Raw genomic sequence first — 19,610 nt, 5'->3', positions numbered from 1 at the left:
AAGATAAAAAAAAAAACTAAACTAAGCCCCTTGGTGCCCAGATTATCAGGGCCAACTGAACTATAAGAGGAATCAACTATGATGACTCACCATAAGAGGAAGGGGATGTCACAGAAGAGAAAGATGAAACAAGCAGCTGTCAGGTCATGCTGCCTTTTCCCAAAGTATTACTATGTTACTAAATGCTTATGGTGCTTTGAAAAGTAATATTTATTATATTACATTATATTTATTATGCCAGACGGTTATATTATAGGACACAATCAAATGTCAAAAGGTCACAGTTGTTGCTAATACAACCTCAACATGAAATTATAGCTGGGATATTTGAGCCTAAATTTGGTACGAGACCCTGAATTAGATATTTGTTAAGCTATCTGAGTTGGTGAAATAAAGCTCAAAAAATATTTCTTACCCCTGATTCTCCTCGAAACTCATTCAGTCTTTTCAAGAGTTGCAGGCAATGTTCATAATCATTTCCAATATCACCAATATTAATCATTACTTCCTATAGATGGGGAAATTAGGAAAACTAACATTTAGAGCAGGCTTGTGTCAAACAACCTCACCCCAACCCCAACCTGTGTATCTTTATCCCGATGAAGATATTTTTTTTCTGTTTTGGACCCTGAAATGGTCATCTGAGTAACAAAATATCACATCATATTCATTGCACAGCATTATTGTTACAGAATGCAACCTTTCTTGCAACACCTTATCATTTCAAGGAACTAAAACAAGAACTAATTGCTTTTTTGCTGTCTAAACTGAACATTGTGCCAATAAAGCCAGAATACTTCTTTTGAAAACAGACATTTCTGGTGCATTTGTTTGCTGTACTCCATATATACTACATTTTGTACATAAGGTTCAGGAGCTGTTTCTCTGACCCTTTCATGCATCCCAAATGGCAGCTCATAAGGTCTTCCATTTTAGCAGTGCCTCATTCTTAATCTTGCGGAATCAGTGATCAATTATTATAAGGTGATATAGTATGTTGATGCAGGAAGTAATATCATCTTGGTAAGGCATCTCTTGTTCAGGTGTTGCAATGCATGTATTTTAATGTGCAGCTCCATTTAGTAAATGTTCTGTATGTAATTAGTATTTTCAAGTAGCCATGGAGAAACACAGACCAGTTATCTGTTCTGTTGGATGCAACTAAACAATGATGTTCACTGACCTTGTCTCTGATCCAGGCCTCTACTTGGTCCACCTTTTGTAAAAATTCCAGGAAATCCCTACTTCCTTCAAGCAGCTTTCCACGAGTAGTGACAACCTGCTGCAACTTGCACCACTGTTCTTGAAGAAAGTGAATCTTGCGACGTATCTCTTCCGATTCAGGATGATTCTGGCACACTAAGGCTTCTCCTTTCTTTGTGTAATTAGAAAAGAAATTAATTAAAATGGGTGATATCGATTAATGCAATATTTTTGGGCTGTTTCTGAGCCCCAACTCCAGAGAACTCACTAGCTTCAGATATTACAACATTTAGCCTACAGTGGATACAAGAGTAATTTTTGCTTTCATTATTCACGACACTGGACAACAGCTGAAAAGGAAACTTGTAGCCTCTCTAAGAGAAGATGAGTAACTATCATGCTTCTAAAACTAATCACATCATAAAGTTGCTAACAGCTTTTTGGACTGCCTCTCCCATTACTATCTACCACAGTGCTTGCCTCCTGCTTCATGTGGACTTCTGGTGGTGCCTGACCCCCGAGTAGCTCATTTAACCCCAACGAGAACAAGGGCTTTTTCAGTTGTGGTCCCAACCCGGTGGAATGTTCTGTCTGAAGAGACTCGTGCTCTATGGGATTTGTCCTGGTTCCACAGGGTCTGTATGATGAAATTACTCCTCCAGGCCTTCCACTGAGGTAATCTTACTGACCTACATGGATGCAGTTAATCTGGGGAAATGAGAGCCTTCTTTGGTGATTGGGTTTTAGTGCATACAATCATTGTAACTACATGTAATATGAGTGAATCTGCTTCATGATAATTATAGCAATAATCATATGATGACCAGAAGCCAAGCTCAATCACTATATAGTTTCTCTCTCTCTGGGATTGTATTAACAATTCAGAGAACAAGTGCACTGTTGGTTGCCTTCTAAGTATCACCTTAATATACATGAAAACTCAATAGATATTAGGAATGCAAATATACTATTATTTTCCATTTCATTTTTTAATTAGAGCAAGAAAGAATTAAAATACAGTGACCGATTCCACATGAGGAATTTGCCCCTGGACAGCCTCTCATTGCTCGTGGGTTTTAGTGCTGCTTCTACTAAAACAGCAACCCGGAGCTCTCCAGTGGGTGGTGCAAGTTTTCATTCAGTTTGCTCTGCGATGAGGGAAATCACAAAATCCCAATTTCCCTCTTCTTGTTGTGCTGCAAATCAGGGAGCAAACAGGGACAAATCTGTCTGGAGGAAGAAACATGTGACAGTCTGAGTAGCATTCTGCCTGCCCTTGCACCTGCCTTCCCTTCTCCATTTCCTGCTTGATTTTTTTTTTAATGGCATGGTCCACATTGCAACGGGACCACAAAGCGATGTGCCTTCAATTCAAATAACATTTTCTCTTCAGCGTGCATGGTAATATTGGGATTGGGCAGCTAAAACAAATCCCTGTTTGTGTTTTCTGGCAGTGGGGTATGGATGGGGAAAGGGGGGAGGTGTCTGATGAAGCAGCCATATCCGCATTAGCTTGGCATCTGTGCTCTTTGTTTTAAATCTTTATCATGAACACACAATCATCAGGGCCCAGTTATCATGGCCAGTCTATCAGAAATCTACCTGAACGTAAACACAGACCATTATACAAGGAATCCTGAAAAGAGATCTAAGGAAAGGATTTATTGTTGTGGTGTCATCCCGAAGCAACATGGAAGTGCAAGTTTTTTTTAAAAAAATGTTTTATTGTTATGGTGTTTCCCCATAGCAACGTGGACTCGGGAGGGGGGAGGACAGACGTTTTGAGTCCCCAAGGGATTGGTAGCTTACATTGATTGACAACCCGAGGAGCGAGGGGAGAAGTGCAGGTTGTCCATGCTTTAGGCTTGTCGGGAAGGAAAAAGCTACCTCGAGGCAGCGGGATAACCTGGGAAGGGTCTCCCATCAGGAAGCATGTAGCCATGCAATTTTCTATCGCATAGTTGCAAGCAGAAGGTGGCACATGTTTTATGCATCTGTGCAGAATCAGTCAGCCAATTGAGCCTGGTTCCGTTTCGCACCTGGGAATTCTTTATATTGTGTTTTATTATAGTGTGTTTGCCTCTTCTGCCCCTTTTGGGAATTGGGATTTATAATAGGCTTGAATGGCCACCAAAGCAGCCAGAGCACAGAAGCCTAATTTGTAACCTGTGCCCAGCACTGTTGTTTAATATTTTCTAGTTTTGCTGTTGAAAAACCTCTGGTGAAATGAGGGGGTATCGGAACCCTGTCCAGCATTGCTTGGTGGATATATTTGTACAGCACTGATTATTGAAAACATTTTTCTCTGACTAATTACTTTGGGATTATGTTCATTACATATTAAGAGATCAAGATTTAAACAGGAAATAAACAAGACTTCTTTTATTACTTATGCTTTATTGCATAAACAGATCCTGGCCTCACCCAGATTGTTGGTTCTTTTCTGTTACATATTGTTTCTGTGTGTTCCTGTGCTGTTCCTCTCTATCTCTGATCATCATGCCAGAGTGCCAGCGGGTAAATGCTTTTAATAGAATATTTGTATTTTGGTTTGTGTTTTATATCTATGTTGTTAACAGCACCACGGAAGGGGCAGGATTAAATGAAATTAATAAACATGAAGGGATATATCACATCTATCCAATCTCCTTCAGGTACCAAGGATGCTACTGATTCTATAGCCCTACAGTTTCAACTAAAACAATAACAACACATCACTGGTTCATTTTTATTTCATCCCTATTTTCATCCCATCAATCCCGTGAATCTTAATGTTTTCTGTTGTATATATGCATTTTTGACATCATTTTTGCATCAGTAGCATAAGTTGTGTAAAATGGCATTGAACAACAACAAATCAAAAACTCTAACAGCAAAAAAGGGCAAAAAGCAAAACCCTTGAATCTTCTGAAAATTAAACGGGGGAAAGTTGTATTTGTATACCCCTTTTTAAGCACCTACTCTTTTATTCCCTTCCCCCCTTCCCCAAACTTACAAAAATGATATGTAAAGAAAATACATGGGTGGGTTAAAACCCTAATATCATAGAGACAATGCTGGCTGTGGTTCAAAAAGATCTCATGAGACTGCAGACAGAACTCAGCAGCCATTTTGGGCTTGGAATCTTCAGGAACGTCAGCTGGAGAGCACCTCGGTTAGAGTCAGCATGGAGATGGGAGAGAGACTGACATTAGTAAAAGGGAAGGGAAAGCTGGAGGGTGAGAGGAGATGAATTAGGGGAACAAGAAAAGTAGACAGGGAGTGTGTGAGCATGGGCAGAGGCTGCCAGGAGGAGAAACAGAAGATGGTTAGGAAGTTAGGGAGGTGTGTTGGAAAGTAAGAAAGGAGAGCGGCTGCAGGAACTGTTAGGAAGAGGCAAAGAGGTAAGATGAGGGGGAGTGAGGGAAATGAGATCATCTCCCCCAAGAGTTCTCACTTGTAGGATTTTTAATGCATAGACACAAATCATTGGTTTCCCAGAGACACTTGCAAAACCTATGCACTGGGCAGAAAGGCAGAAGGGAATTAAAGTGAAAACTATCCTTTCACTGAATGCCTGCAGAAAGGCAGAAATTTAAGATATCTGACACTCCAGGTTACCATGTTAACAGCTGCTATTAGATCCATGTGGGCTAGAATCTCAGTCTCAAAGGCTTGATGCTTCTGCAGAAGTTTCATTTTCTCATTCAGGCTGCTGAGATTTTGAAAAGGAGAGTCCTCCAGCTTTTGTATACGCTCCTCAATCCAGCCTTTGGCCTGCCAGCAAAGAATCAACACCGCATTATCCACATTACCCTGCTCTCAGACAAACACTCCCCAAATACTATTTTCCTATCAACTATTTCCTATAAATGATGGAGGCATGAATAAAAATGAAGGCTTTCTACATACAGCAACAGCTAGTATTGACTATGCCAGAGTCAAGTGAAGACTACGAGAATTCTACAGTATTAGAAAATATACGTACTGTATAGTGACTACCAGCAAGCTACATTCAGCTGTCTTCACTTAGCTCCAAAACATTTTTGACACCAACCCAATGGAGCATAGAACGGACTGCTATTCATAAGTGGTGTTAGGAGTATTGTATGAAATGCCATTGGCAGAGTTATAAGTATTACGAGAAACTGTCGCATCATCTATTAACTGTGATAATATCTGACAATGACATAGGTAACCAATAGGCCATAGTTTCCAGTATACCACATTTGAGCTCTGTCACTTGTGGATATGCATGCCTCATGATTGCCTGGCAGTGCGGTAAGCGGCCAATGAAGACGCAACACATTTCTTTGGCATCAACAAGGCCACAACTTTATTAACTAACCCATGACCTAGGGTTGGCCTGGTACAAGGTGAGGAGTAATCCCGTGCAGCCGTTTGGCTGCTGACCTAGGCTCAACGGGCGCCCTGGGTCCTCCTTCCTCCCAGCCAGGAGGAAGGCTCCCTTGCCCCTTGCATGCCCTCCCCTGGGAGGAGGCCGGTTAATGGTTGTTGGGCGTCCACCGCATACAACCATCCCTACCTCCTGGCTCCGAGCCCCTGACCTTCCCAGCTGGGCAAGGTATTAGCCGGTCTCTTATTGAGACCCCCCAACCCCAGGGTCCCAGTACACAAACTGGTCCCTGGCCAAACTACTCCACCTCATGCCCAAATTCCACAGTTGTGATGAAGAACTACAAACCGAAACAGGGCGGGAGGGTGGGTGACTGTCCTCCGGCTCTCTGTGAGGCAAAGGGGCAAGCTCCGGCCTCGTGGTGCTTAAATACAGCGCACTGGGCCCACCCCTTGCCACGCAATCAGAACGTGCCAGCCAGCGCATCCCGACCTCAGTGGACAGATGCCTTTGCATCCTCTTGCCCCTCCCCCCGCGCCGTGGCAACCACGGCCGCCACTTACTCTATATAGCTCAGCAGATTTCTGTAGCCAAGATTATAGGACAAGTAAGGACCTGGCATTAAGGGAAGTTCTGATCTATGTGACATTCAGGTTTACCAACTCCCAGGTGGGGCCTGGAGTTCTTCCAGGATTACACTGATTTCCAGTCTACAGAGATCAGCACCTTTGGAAGAAGCAGCAGTGCCAGAGGGTGATCTCTGTTGTGTCATATCTGTACAGGGCTCATCTCCTCCCCAAACTCTACCCTTAAATCTCCAGGAATGTTCCATAAACGGGCAACCCTAGATTTATGTTTTCTTAAGAGTATAGTTAAATGAAGCAGTATTGGCTTTACAGGTATTGGATTAAATGGTTTGAAGTGGGGAAGGGCTGGAAAAACAATCTTCTTAGAAAATCTCCTCAAGGGAAGATTAGCAGTGAACCTTTGTCCTTTAGAGTGTGCATGAGGAATACACACAGAGACCTGAGCATTTTCCAAGCTATATCTTGATTAAAATTCCTCAAGACTGATAAAAGTGGTCTTGGAAGTGCATTTGGCCCGCCTTCCTACTACTGGAATCTCTTGAGCTGCTTTTGGATGGGCCAGGGAGGGTTTTAGAGTAATTGTTATTAATGTTACGCATTATTAAAGACTGTCTTCTCAGAAGATTTTTGTGAGGAAAACTTGAATAATGCAACGGACATTGCTGCTATTTGTATTAAAGGGACCTACATCATTACATAATTATTTTGCTTAAAATAAATACATTATTTACTAAATTAAATCTACAGGATTTCACTAAACCTGATGGGGAATCAAAAATGTCTGAGCCTTAGCAGAGCCACAACGTGGTGTCTGTTTTTTACATTACAAATGCTGCGGTGTCTCATACTCTTGTTAATGATACCGACACATCTTAATTTAGTAGAGGGTATCATGCGACTAATATGCTGAACTCTGTAAGTCTGGCAGTGTGAATCCCCAGGGCATTCTGTCTATGCATTCAGTGACTGAAACCTGGGTTATGCTGATATGACGAATGTCAAAGTTTGGTTTCATAAATGGAACCCTCTTCCTTGTTTTTTGCATCTAAGTTCCAAAGGAAAGAGTAAGAAAGAACCACACACATGGTTTCCAAACTGCAATGGCTTGTCATCTTTTAAAATGGTTAGATGTGTAAGAGCCAAGCAATTCTGTCCTGCTTGAAAGGCATATGATTCCTCTTTGAACTCATACAATTTAGATGTAACAGGAGCATGATGATAGCCATATTTTAATGGGTTCATTTCCTGATTAGTTTCAAAGTAGAGCCCAACATGTAAGTCCAGACCCATTCCTGTCAGACGGCAATTTTGCGGCTTGGATCGGCATGATTCATCCCAACCACACAGTTGTAATCTTTTAATTATTAAAGGACTGTCTTGTGATGAACTCACACACAAAAAGTTTTCACAATGTTTCTGTAATGCCTAAAGGGAACTACATTCTTTGCATGGCCATGGTTGAAGTATATTAAATAGTTGCTTGAAATCATCTGGGAACAACCTATAAAACTACAGGCAAGGGTGTTTGTATGGTAGTCATGGTGTTTAGTTTGGAGCTTGAATGTTGTCATGAGAGGAGTGTGCTTCAAAAATTACTATTTAATTCCATATCAGAGATTTAGTAAGAACATGATTATCTTTTTTCATTAAATATTGACAGATATTTGTGCTATCATTGACAGATATTTGTGCTATCATTCTGGAAAATTGTGTTGGGGACATTTTCTCTTCTAGTAAATATCAGAACAACACTTCTAATCATGCCCTCTCTCAAAGAAATAAAAATATTTTTTCAAGTACTTCTTTCCATAGAGGCAGAAAGGACAGAGAGAGGGAGGGTGGGTACCCCAGCTCATGACTGGTTTAAAGGGCCATTATTTTCTATGGTCAATATACTGCAGACCAGCTGGAATCTCTAAAAGTAATAGACTTTAGACTTAGCATCTTCCCAGTTTTAGCTTCCCCAAGCTACTCTTTGGTATATCAGTCCTTTAAACATGAAAGGCCCATTAGTTTCCATGGGCAGTAGACCTGGTCTTCAGACTTCAAAGTCCAAGTCTTACATACATAGACAATCATGTCCTTTTAAAGTTTAAAGGGCAGGTGCACTATGCCCTAGGTGGAGGATAGGCTATACCCTCCCTGTTCTTGATACTTTTCTAACACAATGTCTAATTTATTATTGGGAGTGGAAATATTAAAATCCTGGTGGGCGGATTAAAAAAACCAGGTAATACTGATCTGACCCTATCCAGGAAATATAGAGTAGTATTTTACAAAGTCAGCAATATCTCATTTCACATCCCTCTTTGGAACATGGCACACACAAACACAGTTCAATTCATAGAATCATAGAGTTGGAAGGGGCCATACAGGCCATCGAGTCCAACCCCCTGCTCAACGCAGATCAACCCTAAGCATCCTAAAGCATCCAAGAAAAGTGTGTATCCAACCTTTGCTTGAAGACTGCCAGTGGCTGCCAATTGTTATAGATTGCCCAACAAGAATGCCAGCAACAGCAGTTCCTTTATCACTATGATGACACTGAAAGATTTACCCCATAAGCCTCCCTTTCCACCAATGAAACAGGATCTTTTTCTATTCATTGGCAGAGTTTGCAGATTCAGGTCCTCCTGTGAGAAAAGACTGTTTTTGCCAATCAAAATTAATGTCAAGCTAACTCCAAACAGATTGAAACTTCATTTTCCAAACTCTAGTCTAGTTTGGTAGAATTTGTCCTCACCTCAGCTAGATCCTGATAGAACACAACTGCTAGAAGGGCTGTCTGCAGTTTTTCTCGCCTGTTTTGGGAGAGCTCTTTGAGGTATCTTCTCCTTTCTATTATGCTATTGAGCTTGTGCTGGACTGATGCTCCTTCCAGCTCACTGTTCTGTTGTAGTCTATTTGCCTGCTCCTGAAGAGACAATTCCTAAAAAGCAAACAAATCTAAAATCATGGTTGTGTCCCTTTGATATATGTAGATAACCAATACAGTGCTTGTATTCTGCACCTCCTGGAAGAATATGTCAATGTAAGATAAACTTTAAATCAGCAACTTTGGGTTCAACAATATGATATAATTTGAGGGGGTCAGAAACTTGGGGAATTTGAGGCTGGGACCATTTCCACACTAGCAATATAGTTTGGATTTGCATTTTTAAAGAGCCAACTTTTCCATCTGTTTCCGTACTAAAACCCATCAGTTAAGGCAGAATCTAATTCAGGGCTGAGCCTCTTGTGGTGCAGAGTGGTAAGGCAGCCGTCTGAAAGCTTTGCCCATGAGGTTGGGAGTTCAATCCCAGCAGCCGGCTCAAGGATGACTCGGCCTTCCATCCTTCCGAGGTCGGTAAAATGAGTACCCAGCTTGCTGGGGGGTAAACGGTAATGACTGGGGAAGGCACAGGCAAACCACCCCGTATTGAGTCTGCCATGAAAATGCTGGAGGGCGTCACCCCAAGGGTCAGACATGACTCGGTGCTTGCACAGGGGATACCTTTACCTTTACCTTTAATTCAGGGCTGCCCAATAGGGAAATGTGTGAATTCAGGTTTTCCCCTGCATCCATCATTTTGAGTTGCTTGGGCACAGCCCCTTTCCTTGTCTCCATCCTCCCTCTCCACTCCCTCCCTCCCTTCCAAAAAATCTGCCTTTTTCTTTACAAAAAGGGGTGATCAGGTTACAATACTGTTTCTAAAAAAAACAACCCAACAATCTTGCACAACAGTGTTGTAATATGATAACCCAGTTTTTAAAAAAAATTACATTCAGGATATTTTGGGGAGAAGGGTAGCAGGTGATAAAGAGAGCAGAATGGAAGGATTAAACAGTTTATTTAATTCGTGTTCAAATTATTATGTTATGGTATTATTGGTATACTGGTGTACTGTGACACATGCAAAACACTACATTTAAAAAAATTATCTGTTCTGCTGATTTCAGTCAAAGATTTATCAGTTATTTTGTCTATGGAAGAACTTCCAAATTTGGTTCAAATATTGCCTTAAGTGAAATCTGGTGTTAAGGTTTGATGTTCCTTCAAGGAATTATCAGAATTATCACAACTCTTGGGGAGGGCATTTCCCCTGGGGAGTGCCCTCTCACAGTCACTAGAAAAATGATTTTGAGACTCAGGCCTTGAATGTTTCAGAATTGTGCTGCCAAGACACATCTGCACACTGTATTTTCCAAAGATCATCCTAGGCTTTCTGTTTCACTTGTTTCCCTTGGTATTTTCCAGTTAGTCTGGCCAAACAGCAGTTTTTAGGAACAAGACTAAGTATTTCCTCATAACATAAAACTATTTGATATAGGATTGTATGGAATTTTACCTTTTCATCCTGGGAGACCAGAAGTTTTTCAAAAGCCTCATGCTTCTTTATCTGCTGTTCCAGCTCATCCTCTGTATTCCTGAAGTCACTGCTTTTCAGATACGTCTATGACAAATTGGAATCACCTTGCATCAGGATAGGTATTTCAGTCAGTTGCACAGTTTTTATTATGGCTCACAGGCCATTCTGAAGCAGAATGAATACTTTTATAAATCTCAGCAGAAATTGCTCATCTTAAAATAAAAGATTATTACAGATGCTTTGAGAGTTGTCATTTTTATTGTCTTGAGATGGCGGAGATCAAATCTTCAAAAGATTCCAGCACCCCATGGAGATACATTCTCTAAAGCAGTAGTTCTCAACCTGGGGGTCAGGACCCCTTTGGGGGTTGAACAACCCTTTCACAGGGGATGCGGCTGGGCAAGCATCTTGGCTGGGGGGGGGGGTTGCTATCCACACAACAGCCTTGCAGGGTAGATTGAGACAGAGCGTTCATCTGCCTGGGGCAGCGGAATAGAGCGAGATCAGCATGGTGGGACAAGAGGCAGATTTATCTAACTCTAGTAAATTGTGATGCTGGTGACACGACATGGGACTGGGCTTGTTGGATAGCAGCAAACAGATTGAAACTAGGATTTGTGGCCAGGTTGTTCACTATAATTTATACTAAGAAGAGTTGGTTCTTATATGCCACTTTACTCTACCCAAAGGAGTCTCAAAGTGGCTTACAATCGCCTTCCCTCTCCTCATCCCACAACAGACACCCTGTGAGGTAGATGAGGCTGAAAGAGTCTTGATATTACTGCTTGGTCAGAACAGCCCTATCAGGGCTGTGACGAGACCAAGGTCACCCAGCTAGCTGCATGTGACGGAGCAGGGAATCAAACCCAGCTCGCCGGATTAGAAGTCTGGACTCTGTCGTGACATTGGAATGTACAAACCATAGTCCATTGAGTAGCATCATCTTTTGTAACTGACTGACTACAGAGATGGCACATGAGGGGCATGTACTCGCAGCTGGCAGGTAAGCTGTGGAAGAGAAGCATGAAGCAAAACAAACAAGGGTTTGCATACCATCGGACTAGAGTTGTTGTACATGGTCATGACATCTAAAAGTACAAGAGAAGAAGAGCTGGGTTTCTATACCACACTTTTTACTACCCAAAGGAGTCTCAAAGCTGGTCACTTCCTTTCTTTCCCCCACAACAGACACCCTATGAGTTAGGTGAGACTGATAGAGATCTCTGAGAAAAGTGTGACTGAACCAAGGTCACCCAGCAGGCTGCCTGTGGAGGAGTTCTCCAGATTAGAGGCTGCCAGTCTTAACCACTATACCACTCTGGCTTTCGAGTACTCAACAGAACACTAGTATAGGGAGAGGGGTATGAAGATATAAAATTTTACCTGGTACATGCTACAGCAGAGGTCCACAACATTTTCAAGCCTGCAGATACATCTGGAATTTTAAAACTAAGGGACAGGTGCCATTACAAAATGGCTGCCATGGAAAGTAGAGCTATGCATACACACACGTGTTCACATGTGTACACACTCACACACAGAAACTCAAGCAAAGGGTGATGGTGGAATAACATGCAAACATAAGATGACTGAAAGGAGTAAGTAACACACACCGAAAACCAAAGGAGGATAATGCATTGACACAAACAGAGAGAATACAACCAAGGATTGAAAATTAAGATAAAACACACTTGTGGAGGGGCTGTAGCTCAGTGGTAGAACATCTGCCTAACGTGTAGAATGTCCCATGTTCTAACCATGGCAACTTCAGATAAAAGGATGAGATAAGTGATGTCAAAGACCTCTGACTGAGTGGAGAGTTACTGCAAGTCTGAGAAGACAATACTGACCTTGATGGAACAATGTTCTGATTCAGTATAAGGTAGCTTCATTTGTGTTCACACACAGGAACCACACACCAAGAAGATAACAATGACCAGGGACAATGAACAGGGAAACATAATCAAATGGCTCAAGGGGTGGGGTGAGAAAGTACTGTCCTTGTCAACTTTCTCTGTTTTCAGCTGTCATGTATGAGGGAAGTCAAGCTTCTTCTCAAAGGTGGAGAAGGAATGAATTGGACAAACACTTAACTTGCTTTTGCTGACCCCAATGGACTGCAGGGGTGGGGAGAGAGATGCCTGGCTCCTTTTCCTGTGAGCCATGAAGAGACTTCAGGTGAAAAGTCCCTTTATTTGCATTAATGCAGATTCACCCTGCCTACTTTCCTGAATCATGTGGCAGATTACTGGGGAAACATCCATGGGCGACAGATTGGGGATCCTTGTGGTATAGGATAGGTGGAGGGGAACTATTGGAAAAATATTTGTAGCACTAGTTCCAGTCCCAGATGTAAAGACATAAGGCACACAGTTAACTGACCTTACAAATATTGTTTTAAAAAGGACAATGAAACCAAGTGACTTTCATTCCATCACATCTATTGACTATTTTAACCTTTTAAGCAGAAATAAATATGCAAGGGCTAGAGAATGTCTAAAATGGTTGGAACGAGAAGCAACTAGATGAGAACTTGTCAACAAATTTAATGTCATTTGTCAAAAACTGAGTTTAAGATGATGCGTGGTTGGCCCAGAAGAACCTTGAGAGTCATCCTCATCTGTGAGATTAAATGCTCATGTCTTTAAAGACCAGTTAGTCTGTGAAGTATCTCAACTCTCTTTGGATCACTTATTTATTTACTTCAACTATGAGCCATCTATCATACAGAGATAAAAGAAAGGTTACAAAAATGAAAAGCCAAGAAAAAAAATACAGTTTCAACAAATATTTTTAAACTATGAAAATGTTCCCTTCATAGACTTGTTTTCCTGAAAAGTTCAGTTTTGCACATTTTAAAGAATGATGATGACACTTCCTGTTCTCATCAAGTAGGCTATTTCTCCATGTGAGGCTACAATAGATAATGCTTCACTACAGACAGCTGCTCACCTTCGCCAGCAGCTTCATCAGAGAGATTTTTGTCTTTGGTCATGATGCCAATGTATATAAGAATATACATACATAGTGTATGTGTGCATTAAATGTGCTCAAGAGTATTTTTTAAATGTGGGTATTCAGTCTAAATACCCAGAAATCATGGCTGGAAAAGGACTGGATCATCAGTCTGGCATGTATTTTATAGAAACATGCTATGCTAAGTACATTTGATGTGAATGCCTTGTTTGTAAATATTTAACTCTGAAAACCCAAGCAAAATTGCAACTCTGGTGTCAGACCTCTGATTGTCTTCTTTCAAAACAAATTTAGCTCCAAGAATACCACCTCTGTATTTTGAAGCCTGCCCTTTAATTACTTCTACTTAAACTCCAGTTTTACAAGATTGGCATATCGAGTAGAAACACTGCAGATCTATACTGCTGCCAACATTAGACTTTTATGGAATTTTAAATGTTGCTGAGGAAGAGGTAAAACCTCAGCAGTTCATGGTTCAAACTATCCATAATTGAATGCAGTTATAACAAAGGAAAAAAGGATTAGATCATTGCTATTTTTATGAAGCAGTCAGCGCAAACTTAAATGGACTCCGGGGAATGGTAGAGGACAGGAAGGCCTGGAGGATCATTGTCCATGGGGTCGCAATGGGTCGGACATGACTTCGCACATAACAAATTTTTATGTTAGCAGTAATAAAAGCCAGGACAGTTTGTAACCCACCAAACTGCCCATCGAGGATGGATTCTGCCCTGGAAGCTTTTTGCAGTCACGGCATAAAGGAGCATAAACTTCCTGATTTCCTGGCAGCTACCATGTATGGCTAACAGACTGCATTTGGCTTGATAGGTCACTAGTTCCACAGGTTTCCTAGGGCTGCCAAGTCCAGCCTGGTAACAAGTGGTAGGTGGGGGGGCTGGGGGGGCACTGGACAATGGCATGCCAGTTCTGGAATTGACATCACAGTCATGCAACTGCCAGGTTAGGTTTTTCTCCCACTGGTGGTAGTGAGAAATGGCTGTAGAGGGCAGCTCCTCTGGGGGGGGGGGGGTTGGCTGGCACCCTTAATTGTTGCAATTGGTGTTGTCCATTGAAATTATCTCCTTGTTCATTCTCCATTCTGTGGTTCCATGCACTTTCTCGGGGTAATTCTTGTGTTAGGTGGTGAAATTCTCTGCAGGGAGGAAGGCAAAGCAAACCTTCCCACCATATTTCAGGGGAAGAAGAGACACAGTTGCTTCATAAGCATTCCCCAAAGGGGAACAATATGATACTTGAGGTTTCTCGCAGACTTTCAGTTTATACACATATATTATTAACATACTCGCATACACACCCAGTTTGTGGTCAACAGCTGCTTTACACATTGCAGTTTCTCAAGAGAGAGCGAGAGAGAAAGAAAGATTATCTTTGCATTATGACTATCCAAGTTTGGCAGTGATGTGATTGTTGGTGCATACTGACTCAGAACACCAGCCATTATAGTATAGGTGTTTACAGACAAGATCACCACTTTATCAAGCAGACAAACTAATACACGAGTAGTGTAAGTATACATCTGCAGTGTTTCAATGGTACATTTCAGATGCCAACAAAGAAACTCAACATTACAAAAAAAAATTGATTTGGATCCTACCTAGGACTCTGATAGGTGCAGGGCAGATTTTCATTGATTTTCCTCTTTTGCAGATCTCATATTTATTTACTCGGTTTATTCCTAAGCAATCTTAAGTACTCAGAATGAAATGGGAGAGGGGAACACGGTAAAAATCACACACACACACATACCTGCCTTGTGTCCACAGAAATTCCAGGTCAGAACCAAGTCACTAAATCATGTTTATTATCAACTAAATATTTATTTCTGAAGCATTTTCACTGAAACCTATTGCATAAAGAGCAGAGCAGAGGCTAGCCCTTATGTAGCTTTCTTCCACATTGCCTCTGATGTCCTGCTTAAGGCACATACTTTTAGCTCAGCTGGCTCTGCCCTCCCCCCTCCTTTCTGGGAATGTGTGTCTGTGCCAGAATTTCCATGCTAGACCTTTCACACTGGATTCTGCATATCTATACACAAGAAGCTGATCCAAAAGGTAATTACAGAACACACAATTTTATTCTTGACCCGTGCGCCCTAAAAAGTTTTTTTAAGGGGTGTCGACTCTTCCCACCCCACCCCCCAAAGCAATTTGCTTCAATCAAGTACATAAAATATTTTATTTGTTTTTGCACTGTGTATGCACTGTTTACAAAGTACAAGAAAAGAGGACCTTGCCCTGTGGAGCTTACACTCTAAAATCTGATAAAAGGAACATAATAGAAAGAGAGAGGGGAGGTGGTTAGAAGTAAACAAAGGTAGAATAGTCAATCATTTCAGTTATGTGTGATCAGGTTTCGCTTCAGTACAAAAAAATGTAGTATGTACTGTGAGGATGTTGGTGAGATGGCAAAAAGGTGATGGGGAGAGACAAGGGGTATATGGAGCCAGGCATAAGGGAAACAAGCTGGATCCTAGCGGCAGTACCAGTACCTTAGGGGTTCGACACAGTCCCTTGGTCAGTGAACTAACCCAGTATGCCAAGGAAAATGATCTGGTGTTACCTCCTCTTTGACTAAAGGATGTGTGCCAAAGGCTTCACAGACAAGGTGGATTTTGAGGACTAATGTAAACTTGTGTACTGATAGTAGGAGAGAGAGAGAGAGAGAGAGAGAGAGAGAGAGAAAGAGAGAGAAGAGCAGGTTTTTATACCCTGCTTTTGAATAACCGAAGGAGTTCTAGAGTGGCTAACAAACACCTTTCCCTTCCTCTCCCCACAACAGATACCCTTGCTCTGTGAGAATAGCCCTAGGAGACCTGTGACTGGCCCAAGATCACCCACTGGCTGCACGTGGAGGAGTGGGGGAATCAAGAGGCCGCTACTCTTTAACCCCTACCCCACTATACGTGAAGAACTAAGAGGAAATAGAACTGTTCATAGCACTTTGGGGTTTTTTTCCCTAAAGGATTTTAAACATTTCAACTGATTTATGAAATGTCTGAGGACTCCCCCCATCCATAACCAATGTGACTGCATCGCTCATATAAATTAAAAAATTAGCACAGGATGCCAGGCTTTAAAATTTCCTCTCCTACTGAAATGTTAGCTTATCCTGAAGTCCAAATATTCTAAAAATACTTTACACAGAGTGATGTTATGCATCAGCATAATTTTGAGAATGCATACCCCCCCCCCCCCCCCCGCATATCGTGCCATAACACTTGTCTGGAGAGAGAAAGAGAAGCACTTTTCCACTCCCATTCTTCATTAGCTTCACTGACAGACACTTCAAGGAATGAGTGGTGCCCAGAAAGCTGAGTTTCATTGCTAAGAAGGAAGCTGATGAAGTAGGAAAAAGTCAAATCATGCTTCGGGGGAAATGGTATCCTTCCCCTTAATTTTTGAACACCCCTCTTTCTCCACGCCCCAACCTGGCACTGTGAGTTTTACAGATATAAAAATACCTCCTTTTCAAAACTTTTGCTTTAATATCTCTCAGATTTTTTTTAAAAAGCTTATGATTGAAAATAAACAGTGACGGCATGATTTTAGCATGTCCCTGCCAGCGACTGCCAACTTTAGAGCAACAATATATTTTCAAGTGGAATTTATGGGAAAGGGAGCAATACATGTAGTATTTTGACAAAACAAACGAAACCTCTTGTTTTTGTGAGCTGCATTAATTCAACATGAAAGCCGGGGGGGGGGGGGCGGAATATCACGAAATAACTGATGAAATGGCATCTCTTGCCGGAACAGATAGAAACACATCCAGACAAACAAGTTCATCTGCCTCTGCTCTCCACTAATTACTAGAAAGGAACAAACTCCACCTGAGGAAAGCAAAGCCAAAGGGCTTTTTGTTTCCTTCATAGCCAGGAAAAAAATTAGCCATACTAGTAGAGCAAAACTGCAGACAGGATATTAGTGAATTTTACATTTGCTGAAAATTGAGTGATTATACAGGAGGGAAGGTGTAATTAAAATATTGCTGCTCATCATTATTTCCCTTATATTTTGATGTTCTGTTTTATAAACCAAAAATAACAATAGAAAAAAATCCAGTCAGAATACTAGTATCAAAGCTAAACCTCCTCGACATAGTACAGTTCACTTTGCCTAGGTTTCTAAAATGGAATGGAAATCTTCACCACTTTCCTCCCAGTTCCAAAGGAAGCAATTCTTACAGAGATAGATGGACACCATGCACTCTCACCAGCTCTGTGTGATGCAGCATTTGAAGCACAAGCCTGCACAGTTGTTACCAGTGTATCTTCATCTGCATTCCCTGAGGCAGTACCTGGTTCCTGAAAAGGTTTTGTCTCTGAATTTTCCCTGTGTTGTTGTTGTGAAGGCAGCAGTTCAGGACAGCAAACTGGGTTTATGCACAGTGAGAAGCCAGAGCCAACATCACCAGAGTAGCAAGGTGGACCAACTGTAGCCGTACCTGGTGTTCTGATAAGGATGGAAGGTGCTGGACTTTTCCTGAATTCTCGTATCACTTGAATTGGGAAGGAAGTCCAAGGTGTTGCAAGTATTAAGGTTATTTTGGAAACACTGTGGCGAGATGGAATTATCCCAGGGTTCGAAGTTCTCTCAAAACCTTTGCCAGATGAATGACTGTTCTGAAAGACAACCAGATCCGGATCAAAATGTCCATTTGCAGCTAGCCCTCGGGCAACAGACTGATCTCTTTTAGACACAGAAGTAGGTGATAACTGTATATCTCTGGAGGCTATTTGCTGAGGAAGAACAGGAGCAGCAGTGGAGGCAACATGGAATTGTGTAATGTGAAGATCTTCAGAGGCTGTTGAAGGGATGGTATGATGGGCCATCTGGGATTCTGTTGGGCAACCAGAAGAAAACTTTTTTAATGGAGGTAATAAAAGGCTGGAGTAACCATGGCTGCTTGCTTGAGAAGAAGTTCTAAAAGGCTTGACTGCTATACTGCAAGTTGAAATGTACAGCTTTACTGAAGCATGGAGATCTGAAAGCTGAGCATTGCACTGACCGTAGCCATGCTGTGTTGTCTCTGCCCTACAAGGTCCTAGAGCTGTGTGCAGGCTTTGGTTACAAGAGTGTGAAACAGGTGGAATGGCACACAGAGCAACATCCAGGCGTGATGTCCAGCATGGTAGAGCTCTTGAAACAGTTTCAGAAGGCAAAGAGGCTGCAAATTTCTTGGGACCCATATGATCAGTAGAGGAGTGGCAAGTACTCCAAACACTTCCTGAACATGGCTTACAAGACGTAATAGGTGATGGAGCACCAGTGCTGCAGAAACTGTTATATGGAGGAGAAGGGTATACTGACCTGATGCCAGAATGATTAACACAACTGTTGTCTTTCCCAAAACCTTTCCTCTTATTTGTACGTGCCAAGACTATATCCAGCCTTGAACTGTAAACTGAAGGAGATATACAGCCAGTTGGTGAGATGTTGTTTCTTGGCATTGTCTCTGCAGATGATAAATGGGCTGGAAAATACCAGGCTGGGTCTGACAAAATTTCTGCTGATGGCATCTTCTGGAAACTGTTACACCAGACAGCTGATTTGGAGGCTTGTGACGGAGCCACTCTGCTAGAAGACAACATGACTTCCACAGTAGAGATATAGATGGGTATATCTGGAGTGTTGCTGTGGTGGTCCTTGTATGACATTCTTCAGTTTCAGTCTTAAATTCTGGAAAACCGAAGTTGCATAGGCTCCAAGGCTCTAGTTTTGAAACAAGCTTTTCATCTTTTTTCTCTTGAAAACACAAATTTCCATTCTCTCTCTTAGGATGCAAGGAAGGAGAAAAGGAATTTAAAAGGCTTAAAATCCATCTTTGATTAAGAAGTAGGACTCCTTCAACGCAACCAGCTCTACTTCTGTCTGCAAAATGATATGAGTATACTGAAGGCAAACCGAAAACTGATCAAACATGAGTCTCTGCACTAGAAATGATGAGGCGGAGTCAGAAGTAAGCCAGAAACGCTAGGCAAAGACCGCTGCTGCTGACCTTATTACAATTTCTTCAGTTAAAAAGATTAAGCTTCTAACCTCAACAGCACGTCTAAAAGCAAGGGATCATAACGTGCTCGGCTGTTTTGAAAAGCAAAATAGCTCTACTTGCGGTCTCCTCTCCTTCTCTCAGCCACTG

General features: G+C 41.8%; 1 protein-coding gene across 3 annotated transcripts in view; it reads right to left on the bottom strand.

Moving 5' to 3' along the window:
- Nucleotides 1-19,610, bottom strand: part of SPTBN5 (spectrin beta, non-erythrocytic 5) — a 147,606-nt gene that overhangs the window by 67,589 nt on the left and 60,407 nt on the right. For all 3 annotated transcript variants that reach the window (XM_077322780.1, XM_077322781.1, XM_077322782.1), the window contains 5 exons: nt 10,455-10,559; nt 8,870-9,055; nt 4,804-4,959; nt 1,184-1,375; nt 416-508 (listed from right to left, as the gene is read on the bottom strand). In XM_077322780.1, the coding sequence (XP_077178895.1) occupies nt 416-508; nt 1,184-1,375; nt 4,804-4,959; nt 8,870-9,055; nt 10,455-10,559 (732 nt within the window). The remainder of the gene's footprint in view (nt 1-415; nt 509-1,183; nt 1,376-4,803; nt 4,960-8,869; nt 9,056-10,454; nt 10,560-19,610) is intronic.

This window comes from Paroedura picta, chromosome 2 (assembly GCF_049243985.1).
Source record: "Paroedura picta isolate Pp20150507F chromosome 2, Ppicta_v3.0, whole genome shotgun sequence".
Classification (NCBI taxonomy): domain Eukaryota; kingdom Metazoa; phylum Chordata; class Lepidosauria; order Squamata; family Gekkonidae; genus Paroedura; species Paroedura picta.
The sequence above is the reverse complement of the archived record's forward strand: the minus strand, read 5'-3'. Positions and strand labels throughout refer to the sequence as shown.